Here is a 12,961-nt window from a genome sequence, read left to right as displayed (position 1 = left end):
TTTTTCTCACTTTTTTCCATTAGTTCTCTAAGAAGTTGATTTTTATACATGAGAGGTAGCAGATAGAATACTTTATTTAAAAAACAGAGAAAGATTCAGTCCAGAAGAATTAAGTTCTTTCCAGCCACAGCTTATTTTTAAGACCAAATATTTCTCAGTCTGTTCTGCAGATGTAGATTTAAGTATTTGAGGGTAGAGATAGTAATTTATTCTGGTATTCTGTGCTTTTATACTTGTTCCATCTTTTTTCTTTAAAAATAATTATGTGGCTAAAATAGAAGCAAGTCATTACGATTGCAAAGCATTTTACAAATATTCAGATTAAATGAGGTGAAGAGGAAGGGAGGTGGAGAAGCATGGGCCAGTAAGAAACTAGATAGATGTTGTCCCTGCACATGGAGCTGGTGATTTCAGTCTAATGTAATAAATTATGTTTGAGTAGAACTTGAAATGTAGGTAGGAAAAATTTAGTGCTTTAAAATGCTTAAGTATCAGGGTGCCTGGGTGGCTCAAAAGTCAGGTGGCTGACTTTTGATTTCAGGTCATGATCTCACAGTTTGTGACATTGAGCTACATGCCGGGCTCCACACTGAGCATCAAGCCTGCCTAGGACTCTCTCTCTCTCTCCCTCTCTCCCTCTCTCCCTATCCATCTCCCTCTCCCCCTCCCCTGCTTGCACACTCACTCTCTCAAAAAATAAAACTTAAAATGTTGATCTTCATATATGTAATCACATTTAATTTTTATAACAGCTGTATAAGGAAGTCACGGTGAGAGTGTATCTTCCTGTTTTATAAAGAACATGTAGCAAAGAGTAGTTGTGTTAAGATGTCCTGAGCCATTGAAATTTTCCCATGGAGTTTTCCTATTCATTAATAATGTGTGTCCTCTTTCATGCTATTCGATATTCTGCGGCACTTTTTGATGTATGTTTACATACAATGGGTGTACACTAATTTATGAATTCCTGTGGTGTGTGCTTTTTTTTCCCAGGCAAAGGGTGGAGGTTATGAAAGTGAAGATGCGTATCAAAATGCAGAACTTGTTTTTCTGGATATCCACAATATTCATGTTATGAGAGAATCATTACGAAAACTTAAGGAGATTGTGTACCCTAACATTGAGGAGACTCACTGGTTGTCTAACTTGGAATCTACTCACTGGCTTGAACATATTAAGGTTAGGCGTATGTTGTTATTTCTTGTATTATTGTGGAAAATCCAGCAAAGACTTTCTCTGTCCTTTTGTCTGTCACTTTTCGTACAATTGAAATTAAGGTGAAAGTCTCTTTCTATACACTGAAAAATTGCTGGCTGCTTTGATGATTAGAACTACTTCTAAGGTGTGTTGCTTGAGTGAATTAGTTTCCTATACTGTGCATCTGGTTCTGTTGTAATCCATTCTTTCCCTCTTACCACTGCCTCCCAGAATTCTACCCACCATTTTATTTATTTTTTTTTTTAATTTTTTTTTTCAACATTTATTTATTTTTTGGGACAGAGAGAGACAGAGCATGAACGGGGGAGGGGCAGAGAGAGAGGGAGACACAGAATCGGAAACAGGCTCCAGGCTCTGAGCCATCAGCCCAGAGCCCGACGCGGGGCTCGAACTCACGGACCGCGACATCGTGACCTGGCTGAAGTCGGACGCTTAACCGACTGCGCCACCCAGGCGCCCCGACTACCCACCATTTTAAAGGACATTATAGTGTTGTCTTTCTTTTTGGTTTTAACTCAAGATCAGCTTCAGAAGAGGTAATTCTTTTGCAGTGTCTGCATATTTTTAAACATAACTGAAATTATTTTAAATACCATTTAAATTGACATAGTCATATATTGATCTGCTGAGCAGTTTTCAGAAAATGCAGACTTCTATAGGCACGTACATATTAATATGATGAAATAAAGGGAAAGGAGATTTTTCGTGTTAAGGAGCAGACTTGTACTCACATTAGAATCTCTAAAATTCGGACAAAATTGAAGTCCAGTTTGACCTCATGAAAATTAGAGACTATTTTTATTGTCTGATACAGAAAGGTAGCTTACTCTAAAGTTTTATACTGTGCTTGCTGTAAGCGCTGTGACATACATAAAACCGGTAAAGCTATAGGAGCTATAGAATACATTAAGAGAGATCCAATATTATTGCTGTCATAGCTATTCTAATTTGGTGAAGTAAGCATTGTTTAAGTAATGTACAGGACTTCATTTGGCGAATTATTTTTATTTAAATAGATGATGTTGAGATATTTGAAGATTCTTAGAAACAGACCTCTTACAATTTAATCCTTCTTTTCTCTCACTCATACTGTTGATTTGTATAGAACCCAAAGGCACCCTTCATTTGGCTCTTTCATTGTGCAGATTAATAGCCTGCATATATGACGTTTTTCTAGTTCTAAAGGTAAAATGTTATAGATATTCTTCCACTTACAAGAATTCTTTTTAGGAAGGGACTGGTGTTTTTTCTCCACATATTATTGAGATAATCATCCATAATAAAACTGTGTTAGTTAACTTTAAAGAAGGAAGTACTTACTTTGTTAAAAATTTCATTAAAAAAAAATCTGTTTTGCAGCTTATTCTTGCAGGGGCTCTTAGGATCGCTGACAAAGTAGAGTCAGGAAAGACGTCTGTGGTTGTGCACTGCAGCGACGGATGGGACCGAACAGCTCAGCTAACCTCCCTTGCCATGCTCATGTTAGATGGCTACTATCGAAGCATCCGAGGCTTTGAAGTCCTTGTGGAAAAAGAATGGCTAAGCTTTGGACATCGATTTCAGCTTGTGAGTAAAGAACCTTGACTCGATCTATCTATCACAGGCATTTCTCATATGGCGTGCGAAAACAATGCCTTTTATTCATTAGATACTCATCTAAAACTTACCCCTTTATACTAAATGGATAAACTTCTAGAGGGAACCTTGTTAGTTTTGGAAAGCATTAGGATGTCCTCTCTTGGCTGTGTAGGTCTGGTGTCTGGCTCGGTCCCTTCTGTGATCACTACCAGGGGAAACATTAGATGCCATGCCTTGACTTCCACAAGGTGTCTCTACCATTAAATGCAGTTCGGTTTGGCATGAATGGTTATGGAATTACAAGGCACTTCTAATCTTTCCTGTAGATGTAAAAGAAGCCAAGAATTGTTTAATTATTATCCTTTAAAAAAATTTTTTTTTTAATGCTTATTTTTGAGAGAGAGACAGAGACAGTGTGAGCAGGGAGGACAGAGAGAGAGGGAGACACAGAATCTGAAGCAAGTGGGGCTTGAACTTGGGAACGGCGAGATCATGACCTGAGCCGAAGTCAGACACTTAACTGAGCCACCCAGGTGCCCCTAATTATTATTCTTAACTTAAGAATACTTCAAAGTAGCAGTGCTCACACAGAAACAGGGTCTTAAAAAAAAAAAAAATCAGGCTGGGACCAAAAGAAGTATCAGAGAAAAAAATAAAACTTTCACTCAGAGTTGGGAATAAAACAGCTTTTTGATTATCCTTCTTCAAGTACTAACACTATAATGACCATATATATGGAGAGTATTATAGTTAGTTTTATGGAAATGACAAATTTTTGTACCCTCTGTATGCCTCCACATTTATTTTGATGTTTTTGTTGGTTTCAGATCTGAGTTGGCAAGACCTCAGAGGCCAGACATTCATTGTTGAATGTCTTCTGTGGTATCCCCATGAAATGATTATTTAGTTTCTTCATTAACACCTCCAGAAATCAGCAGTCTCTTCCTCAGGCTATCTGGTCTCACTCTAGAAAGTATACCCACTAGAAAGTTCTTCTTCATAGTGAACTAAAATTTCCTTCCCATTCTCTTACGTTCCCCTTTGAAGACAAGAACAAATATAACTGTTTATCCAAATAAGATAGCCCTTCAAGTATTTGGAAATAGCTGTCTGCCCACTTCATGCATAAACTTCAATTCTTCTGGCTAAACATTCATTTTTTTTTTTTTCCTCAATTTTTTCCCATCTTAATCCCCTCTTCACTCAAGTTGTCCTCTGGACTTTGATCATGCCTTACTTCAAGTCTGGTACCCAGAACTAATCACAGTTCCCGAAGCAGAGGAATGGGGTTATTATAGCCCTTTCAAAGGATAGTAAGCTTTCACATTTGCTTTTTTGTTACATGATACTTTGGATTCAATTCCTGTACCTGTTAATTAAATAAACATTCAAGTGGTTTTTAGCTGTGTTTCTGTTAAAGACTAAATTTGCAGTCCGAAAAGTTGGGAACAGTAACCTGGTAGGCCTTGGTTCTCTTGTATTGCTTATCTGTGTTAGTTGTAATCATAGAACTTAGAGAGTGAGCAGTAGGAATATTTTCCCAAAAAAGAGAAACAAGGTGGGGAAAAGTCTAGGTGGGATTGAGTTTGGCAAGAGTGGAGTTTAAGGGGGTGGGAGGAGTTAGAAAATCACGGAGAGGAGAGTTAGATTGTCAGAGGTGTTGAAGCCACTGAGAGCTCAGTTCCTGGCAGCATTTTCTAGATTAGATGAAAGACTTTCTGAAAGATGTTTGCCCAGACACTGTCTCTAATGTTAACCTTTACTATTCTGTGGTTACCAGGGTGTGCCAGCAGTGTTTATAAATACAGATGACCCTTGCACAATGCACAGTGCAGGGGTTGGGGTGCAGTCAAAAATCCACATATAACTGTTGATTCTTCCCCCAAACTTAACTCCTTATATAGCCTATGGTTGACCGGAAGGGAGCCTTACTGATAATGTAATCAATCAACACATTTTTTTGTATGTTGTAGGTATTATATACTGTTTTCTGAAAGTAAGCTAGAGAAAAGAAAATGTTATGAAGAAAATTGTAAGGAAGAGAAAATATACGTACAGTACTATAAAAAAGAATCCACGTCAGTGAACCTGTGCTGTTCAGCCTGTGTTGTTCAAGACTGACCTGTAACTTGAAAGAAACAGACATTTAAGGGTAGTCTGCTCTTTTGAACTTGAACTGTTAAATAAAATTGGGCATCTGGAGTATCTTTTCAGATGGCTTACACTTTTCAGTTTTCTCTAAAATATACTTACCATGAAAAAAAACATGGGAAAAAAAACCCCTCTTACTTCAAAGAATGAAGTTTGTTTTTTTTTTTTTTTAATGTTTTTATTTATTTTTGAGACAGAGACAGATCATGAGTGCGTTAGGGGCAGAGAGAGAGGGAGACACAGAATTGGAAGCAGGCTCCAGGCTCTGAGCTGTCAGCACAGAGCCTGACGCGGGGCTCGAACTCATGGACTGTGAGATCATGACCTGAGCTGAAGTCAGATGCTCAACCGACTGAGCCACCCAGGCGCCCCTAAAGAATGAAGTTTTAATCAGCCAAAGCTGCCCATGTTCATATAAATGTGACCAAAATAGTAAACATTTCAGACTGTTGGAATTTTCTGTGGATTCCTAAATTGCTAACTCTGGATTCCTACTCCATTTTTTGCCCATAGTTTTTCTGAAAGCAGAATTTGACAATTAAGGGACAGCTGGTAAAGAGGATACGCACACCTTGTTAATGTAGGGTGATGCTTCTAAAACTTTTCAATTTCAGGACCTCTTTCCATTGTTAACAGTTATTGATGACTCCTAAGAACTTTGCATATATGGTTTATACCTACCAATATTTGCTGCCATTATAGAAATTAAATTTTTAAAAAATGTTTAAATATTAATTACAGAAATGATAAATTGTCTTAGTCTGCTTGGGCTTCTGTAACATAATACCACAAACTGGGTGGGTTGTAAATTTCAACAGAAATTTATTTCTCACGTTCTTGAAGGTTAGAAATCCAAGACCAGGGTGCCTGCATAGTTTGGTTCCATTGAAGGTTCTATTCTAGGTTGTAGATTGTCAGCCTCTCACGGTGACCTCACATGGTAAAGAGAGCTAGGAACCTCTGTGGGGTCTTTTTTTTTTAAGTTTTTTTTTTTTAATTGTTTTTGAGAGAGAGTGTGTGTGGACATGTGTCCATGCATGCACGAGGTGGGGAAGGGCAGAGAGAGAGGGGGACGGAGGATCCGGAGCAGGCCCTGCACTGATGGCAGAGAGCCTGATGCAGGGCTCGAACTCGGGAACTGTGAGATCATGACCTGAACCAAAGGCAGATGCTTAACCATTTAAAATTTACTTATTTTGAGAGAGAGAGAGAGACAGAGACAGAGACAGAGACAGAGAATCCCAAGCAGGCTCTGCACTGAAAGCACAGAGCTCATCATGGGCTTGATCCCACGAACCAACTATGAGGTCACGACTGGAGCCAAAATCAAGTCAGACGTTCAGCCGACTGAGCCACCCAGGCATTCCTGGGGGCTTTTGATAAGAGTGCTAATCCCACTTACTGGAGTTCTACCCTTGTGACTAGGAGCTCCCAGACAAATGACTCCTGCCATTACATTGGGCATTATGATTTCAGCATGAATTTTGGGGTACACAAACATCAAACCATGGTACTACTATATGTTATCCTAGATGATTTTAATTAATTAATTATTTATTTATTTATTTATTACTTTATTTTCACTCTCTACACCCCATATGGGGCTCGACTCACAACCCTGAGACCAAGATACAGACTCCACGGACTGAGCCAGCCAGGTGCTCCCAACCTGAATAACATTTTAAAGAAAACTAACTATATTTTCCGAAACAACAACAAAATAATTTATTGCAAAGAGTGGCATTGTTTTACATTTTTTGCAAATTTCCTTCAGGTCTGGCTTATTAGAAGATGGCTGAATTTCACAACTACTTCAGCATTCAGTTTTCTGCAATGTTGTTGTTGCTTGAAGGCAGTGAGGAAAATCTGACTTTTGAGGAAAACCACACAGAGATATGTAGGTTGGGAATCAGAGAGTGTCCTCATAGATTTTTATAGGGAATTGTGGATATTCTTTTTTCTTTTTTTTTTTAATGTTTATTTCGAGTGAGAGCACATGCGTGCACGAGAGCAGGGGAGGGGCAGAGAGACAGGTAGAGAAAGAATCCCAAGCAAGCTCTGCGCTGTCAGTGCTTAACCTACAGAGCCACCCAGGCGCCCCTGGATATTCTTTAATACTGTGCCAAAATTTAACAAATGCTAATTTCTTCTATGATCCTTGTACACATTACATGTGGAGTCCAAAACTAAATCCATGAGGTTTTCACTGTTTGTTCCATTAAATTCCATTGGTCTGTCTTGTACTTGGAATACATTTTTTCTTTTACCCATGCGTCATTCTGTAACATCATGTATTGGTTCTTTGGAAAGTACTGGCTTACTGACTTACCCAGCTCTTCCAATGTTAATGAATTTCATTACATAATATCATAATATCCCATTTGTGAATATCACCAATGACTTTATCGCAAAGTTTGTATAGTATTAAACTTATTGTGGCAGGTAGTTTTCCACAAATCTAATTTGCGCTCAAAGCTTGAATTTTGTCATCGTTTTTCTTGAAATGACGCATTCATTTTGTACATTTAAAATAAATGTCTGTGGGATATTCAAGTCTTAATAACCATAGTTCATATATTAGTTGTTCCTTCAAGTTAAAATGACGTTCCATGAAAAAGTAGTGTTTGTATCATCAACTTCAGTTTACACTAGAAGAACATCATGCGTATTTTCCACTTTGTTACACAGGATGTTAAAAACAAAACAAAACAACTGTCCTTAAGGGGAGAGATTTTTAAAAAAAAAATTTTTTTTTTAATTTTTTTTTTTAATTTTTTTTTTCAACATTTATTTATTTTTGGGACAGAGAGAGACAGAGCATGAACGGGGGAGGGGCAGAGAGAGAGGGAGACACAGAATCGGAAACAGGCTCCAGGCTCTGAGCCGTCAGCCCAGAGCCCGACGCAGGGCTCGAACTCACGGACCGCGAGATCGTGACCTGGCTGAAGTCGGACGCTTAACCGACTGCGCCACCCAGGCGCCCCTAAAAAATTTTTTTAATGTTTATTTTTGACAGAGAGAGAGACAGAGCACAAGCAGGGGAGGGCAGAGAGAGAGGGAGACACAGAATCCGAAGCAGGCTCCAGGTCCTAAGCTGTCAGCACAGAGCCTGATGCGGGGCCCGAACTCGTGAACCGTGAGATCATGACCTGAGCCGAAGTCGGACGTTCAACCAATTGAGCCACCCAGGCGCCCCAAGGGGAGAGACTCAATAAGCTTAATTTTTACTGCTTCATCAGGGAAACTGGCTTTTTCCCCCTTTCACTTAACGGCAAGTGTGTGGCAAGGCGGAATATAACACTGCTAGTGCAGCTTGAGCGCAGTGCCTTGCTTCATTTCCCCTAAAGTCCCTGAAGTTTTATCCTTCATCGCTTTTGCACCATTAGTACAAATGTCAATGCACTGAAAGAGGCAAATAATGTCTTAGTATCATTATGAAAATAGTTTGGACCTCATAGAGTTCCCCAGCCCCCCACGTGAGCCCTAGAAATCTATGGACCATATTTTTAGAATCCCTGCTTTGGAGTATAGAGAGTCTGTTTCAGTCATCTAGGGCAAAGGTCCTTAGAAGAGAGAAAAAAAAAAAACAACAACAGAACATGGGTGGAAAGATGCTTGGAAGGTAGATGTCAAGCATTCTTTAAAGGTTTTCGAAAGTTTGTGTTAACGTGATTCTTCGTGATAAAGACAGGTGAGACCTAAGATACGGCAGAGTATCACACACTGGCCAAAAGTGTTAAAGGAGGAGGTTGCTTCTTGAGGCTTTTGTACAAGTGACTGTTAATATTTAGGGAATATTAAATCTCTGGGACAAAACATCAGGTTCTGAGATCTGACTGCTGCTGTCTCTATTACTAACTGTTTAGATTTGGGTCTCATTTATTAAACAATGTTGTATTCCTGTGACAAGCATGTCAGAAAATAATCTGGCAGTTTGTATGTCATAATGGTAATAGAGACTTCTATCTGGTAAAATTATGAGTGATTTCTATTTTCCTTGCTGTGACTCTTTTTAAAAGAGTTTGAACCTTAAAGAATATTGAGCCAGTATTACTTTTATTGGAAAATAAAATTATTTCCATGAAAAAGAAAAGTCCCACAAAGCTCATACAGTATTTCATTTTGCTCTTTCTCCTTCAGAGACTTGGCCATGGAGATAAGAACCACGCAGACGCAGACCGATCGCCTGTTTTTCTTCAGTTTATTGACTGTGTCTGGCAAATGACAAGACAGGTAACTTATCTAGGAAAGTCATTCTTCCATCTTTCTTTTAAGCCATCCAGAATTGGGAGATTTGGTCAATGATTATCCTACATTTCATGCAAAATGGAAATTCTTGTAAGATTTCTCGGTAAGTTAAAGATTATCATTTGGAGATAGCAATAAAACTTGACAGTTTGATCCATTAGCACTTCAGCCGGAAGAATCAATAATAACCCAAGAGGTTTCCTCCCTCATTTTGCACAAGTAGTTAAGTCATGGCGATATACTTACCCAGAAGCTCATCTATACGTTGCTAAGAACGGTAGAGGTAAAGAAATGAATAGGCTAGGTAACTCTAGCAAAATAAAATCCTATTTTAAGTAATTTTAATGGAAAAATATGCTTATTTAAAAAAAATTTTTTTAATGTTTATTTACTTTTGAGAGAGACAGACAGAGGCATGAGCGGGGCAGGGGCAGAGGGAGAAGGAGAGGGAGACACAGAATCCAAAGCAGGCTCCAGGCTCCGAGCTGTTAGCACAGAGCCTGACGTGGGGCTCGAATTCACAAACTGCGAGATCATGATCTGAGCTGAAGTTGGATGCTTAACCGACTGAGCCACCCAGCTCCCCTAGTAATTTCGTTTTTATTTAAAAAAATTTTTTATTAAAAAAATTTTCTTTTTAATGTTTATTTCTGAGAGACAGAGCATAAGCAGGGAAGGAGCAGAGAGAGAGGGAGACACAGAATCCAAAGCAGACTCCAGGCTCTGAGCTGTCAGCATAGACCCAGATGCGGGACTTGAACTCGTGAACTGCAACATCATGACCTGAGCCGAAGTCGGGTGCCCAACTGACTGAGCCACCCAGGCGCCCCCACCCTCCACCCCAAGTAATTGTAATGGAAAAATATGTTTAGATGTTTAGAGCTGCCAAAATTGCCTAAGTCAAAATTCATTACTCCACAAGTTTAGGAATAACAGACCCAGGGGATACAGAAACACCAAGGTCAGACCATTCACACACAAGAAAAGGAGATTTGGGGAGAGATCTCAGAAAAGTAGTAAAGTGGTAAAGCAGATAATGCCATAATGGATTAGAAATATCTCGTTCTGAATATTGTTTCACCTAATTTTAGGAAGTGTTACAAATTATCTACCCATATGTGGGGATGAATATGCTTGAAAATAATGTGCTAATTTTATTTTTGTTTATGATATTCAATTTGCAGTTTCCTACAGCATTTGAATTCAATGAATATTTCCTCATCACCATTTTGGACCATCTATATAGCTGTTTATTTGGAACATTCCTCTGTAACAGCGAACAGCAGAGAGGAAAAGAGGTAAAATATGAGCCATGACCCTCCCCCCTTTACTCCCAGTATGTGTGATGTTTCCTAGACGAGGGTGTATTCTCTGATAGATTTCCACTTAACAGTTCTTTGGGATGATGTCTTTGGCCATATTTTCTTTCACATGTTGTAAGGTCCCTATATCTGAAGCTGATTTAGTTTTCAAGTACCTCTGTTACAAGGCAGAAGGTACCAGCTAGCTGTCAGGTGAGTTTATGGGTAAAAGTAGTGTCTGAACTGAAGTTACGTGTAATCTTCGGAGCACCAGTGCTACTCGTTAGTCCCTACAGGATGGAAATCCTTCCAAGCAGGTACAGAAAAATGCTGTTAGCAAAAAATATACATAGGAATGAACGGACAGCTCAAATCCCCAGATGCCTTCTGCATACATATGAGCCATCTCAGGTTTTGTTTTGTTTTTTTTTTTTTAATTGTAAAACAATACTGTAGAACATCCAGACACTGAAGAGATACTATGTAGAAAGTGTATGTTGCCCCGCTTCACCAGAGATAATCACTGTTAAGTGGTCGGGATTCTTTAGAGGAAGCTGTGTGAGGATTACGTTTCAGATTTTACTTCTGACTTCCTCAAAATACGTCTGTCCTGTGTATGAAATTCCAAGTCATCTTGGTGTCTCCTTCTGCATCACTTCACTCTAAAAATGTGGTTGTAAACGAGTTTATTCATGCTCTTCTCTAAAGCATCGTGGCAGAGTGCTTGCTCTGGAGCCGGGCTGCCTGGGTTGAGATCTTGGATCTCTCCCTTACTGTGTCACCCTGGGCAGGTTAACTGCTGCTTCGGCAAATTAGGAAAATACTATTGTGTGAGAGTTAACTAAAATAAACTACAAAGCACTACAGTGACTGCCATGTAGTAGACCGTAAGCTCCTTGAAGACGGATATTAAAAATTTTAGTACACCGAATCTTCAGTGTCCAGCATGCAGTCAGTATTCCCGTGCATGGGGACCACTCAAGAACTTGCCAAATGTTAGCTAATTAAAAATACCTAGGTTCCAGAGATCCTTCTCCTCTCTTGGGAGCCTTGAATAGAATTTAACTCTATCTTGATTTTTGAACAAGAAACTTTTGTGGGGGAGATAATTTGTAGTCCATAAAATTAAAATTAAAATTTAAGTACTTTTCAGAACATCTACTGAGTCGTACAAGTATCAGCATCACTGACTTGAGAACATTGAAAAGGAACCCTGTACCCGTTTGTAGGTACTCCTCAGTCTCTTCTCCTAGTCCCTGGCACACCCTGATCTCTGGACTTGCCTCTTCTGGATACATCATATAAATGGACTCATTCACAATGAGGCCTCTGTGTCTGGCATCTTTCACTTAGTGTGTTTTCAAGGTTCAGTGTGTAGTAGGTAGCAATACTTTATTCCTTGTCATGGCCAAATATTATTCCATCATATAAATGTGCCACATTTCTATCCATTCATCAGTTGATGGACTTTGGATTGTCTCTTCCCATTGGCTGTTATAGTGAATAATGTGGATTTGGACATCTGTGTCCAGGGTTTTGTGTGCCTGTGATTGTTCTCTCGGTATATACCTAAGAGTGGAATTGCTGGTATGGGGCACTTTCTCATGAATTGCAGGGTTTCCCAGTACCCTCTGATTTTAATGTAAGCAGGGCTTCTCACTCAAGTGTCCCTGTTCTCTCCCTCTAGAGAGATTTTAATAATCAAAATTACCTATATTTCCTTCTTACAGAATCTTCCTAAAAGGACGGTGTCACTGTGGTCTTATATAAACAGCCAGCTGGAAGACTTCACTAATCCTCTCTATGGGAGCTATTCCAATCATGTCCTTTATCCAGTAGCCAGCATGCGCCACCTAGAGCTCTGGGTGGGATATTATGTCAGGTGGAATCCACGGATGAAGCCGCAGGTATATGCTCTTAATATAGTCAGTGGGGGTTTTCATCCATTCAGCTGTAGCCGTTAGCTTTGTCAACTTCAAAGCAACTAGAAAAATTAGGTATATTTAAAACCTGCCTTTTTCCTGTTAATAGTTATAATTGGGTAGTAGAAAAAGCACTACATGGGGGAGTGCGGGTGGGTCATCAGTATACTTGACTCTTACCGAGCTTGCTCATATGGTCTTGGAGGAGACACTTGTCTTTTCTTCCCTCCTCTGTAAAATGAGTGTGCTGGACTGGATATCTTCTGGGCCATTTTAATAGGTTTGAGGAAATGGCTTTAGGAAAAAAGCCTGACACAATTCTGGTCCGTTTTGAAGCAGGTTACGGAATATATACATACTACTTAGAACTGCTTAAAAGACTGAAACCCTACAGCTAAATGATAGGAGATCTTGAATTTTGGCCTGTAGGTTTTCTTGTTACTTCTCTGTTGTATTCGTAAGTGCCAGTTTCAGGGTATTCTGTGGAAACAGTTGGGGGCACCGGGAAAGAGTGGTGTTGTCAGGGTCCAGCTAATTCTCACC

At 39.4% G+C, this 12,961-nt stretch overlaps 1 protein-coding gene across 4 annotated transcripts in view; it reads left to right on the top strand.

Annotated features, from left to right (window-relative positions):
- Positions 1-12,961, top strand: part of MTMR2 (myotubularin related protein 2) — a 121,724-nt gene that overhangs the window by 107,252 nt on the left and 1,511 nt on the right. For all 4 annotated transcript variants that reach the window (XM_040489684.1, XM_040489686.1, XM_040489687.1 and 1 more), the window contains 5 exons: positions 994-1,179; positions 2,578-2,784; positions 9,088-9,180; positions 10,380-10,493; positions 12,227-12,403. In XM_040489684.1, the coding sequence (XP_040345618.1) occupies positions 994-1,179; positions 2,578-2,784; positions 9,088-9,180; positions 10,380-10,493; positions 12,227-12,403 (777 nt within the window). The remainder of the gene's footprint in view (positions 1-993; positions 1,180-2,577; positions 2,785-9,087; positions 9,181-10,379; positions 10,494-12,226; positions 12,404-12,961) is intronic.

This window comes from Herpailurus yagouaroundi, unplaced genomic scaffold (assembly GCF_014898765.1).
Source record: "Herpailurus yagouaroundi ecotype Mexico unplaced genomic scaffold, PumYag 180, whole genome shotgun sequence".
Lineage (NCBI taxonomy): Eukaryota > Metazoa > Chordata > Mammalia > Carnivora > Felidae > Herpailurus > Herpailurus yagouaroundi.
Note: the sequence above shows the minus strand (reverse complement) of the source record. Positions and strands in the feature narration are given on the sequence as shown.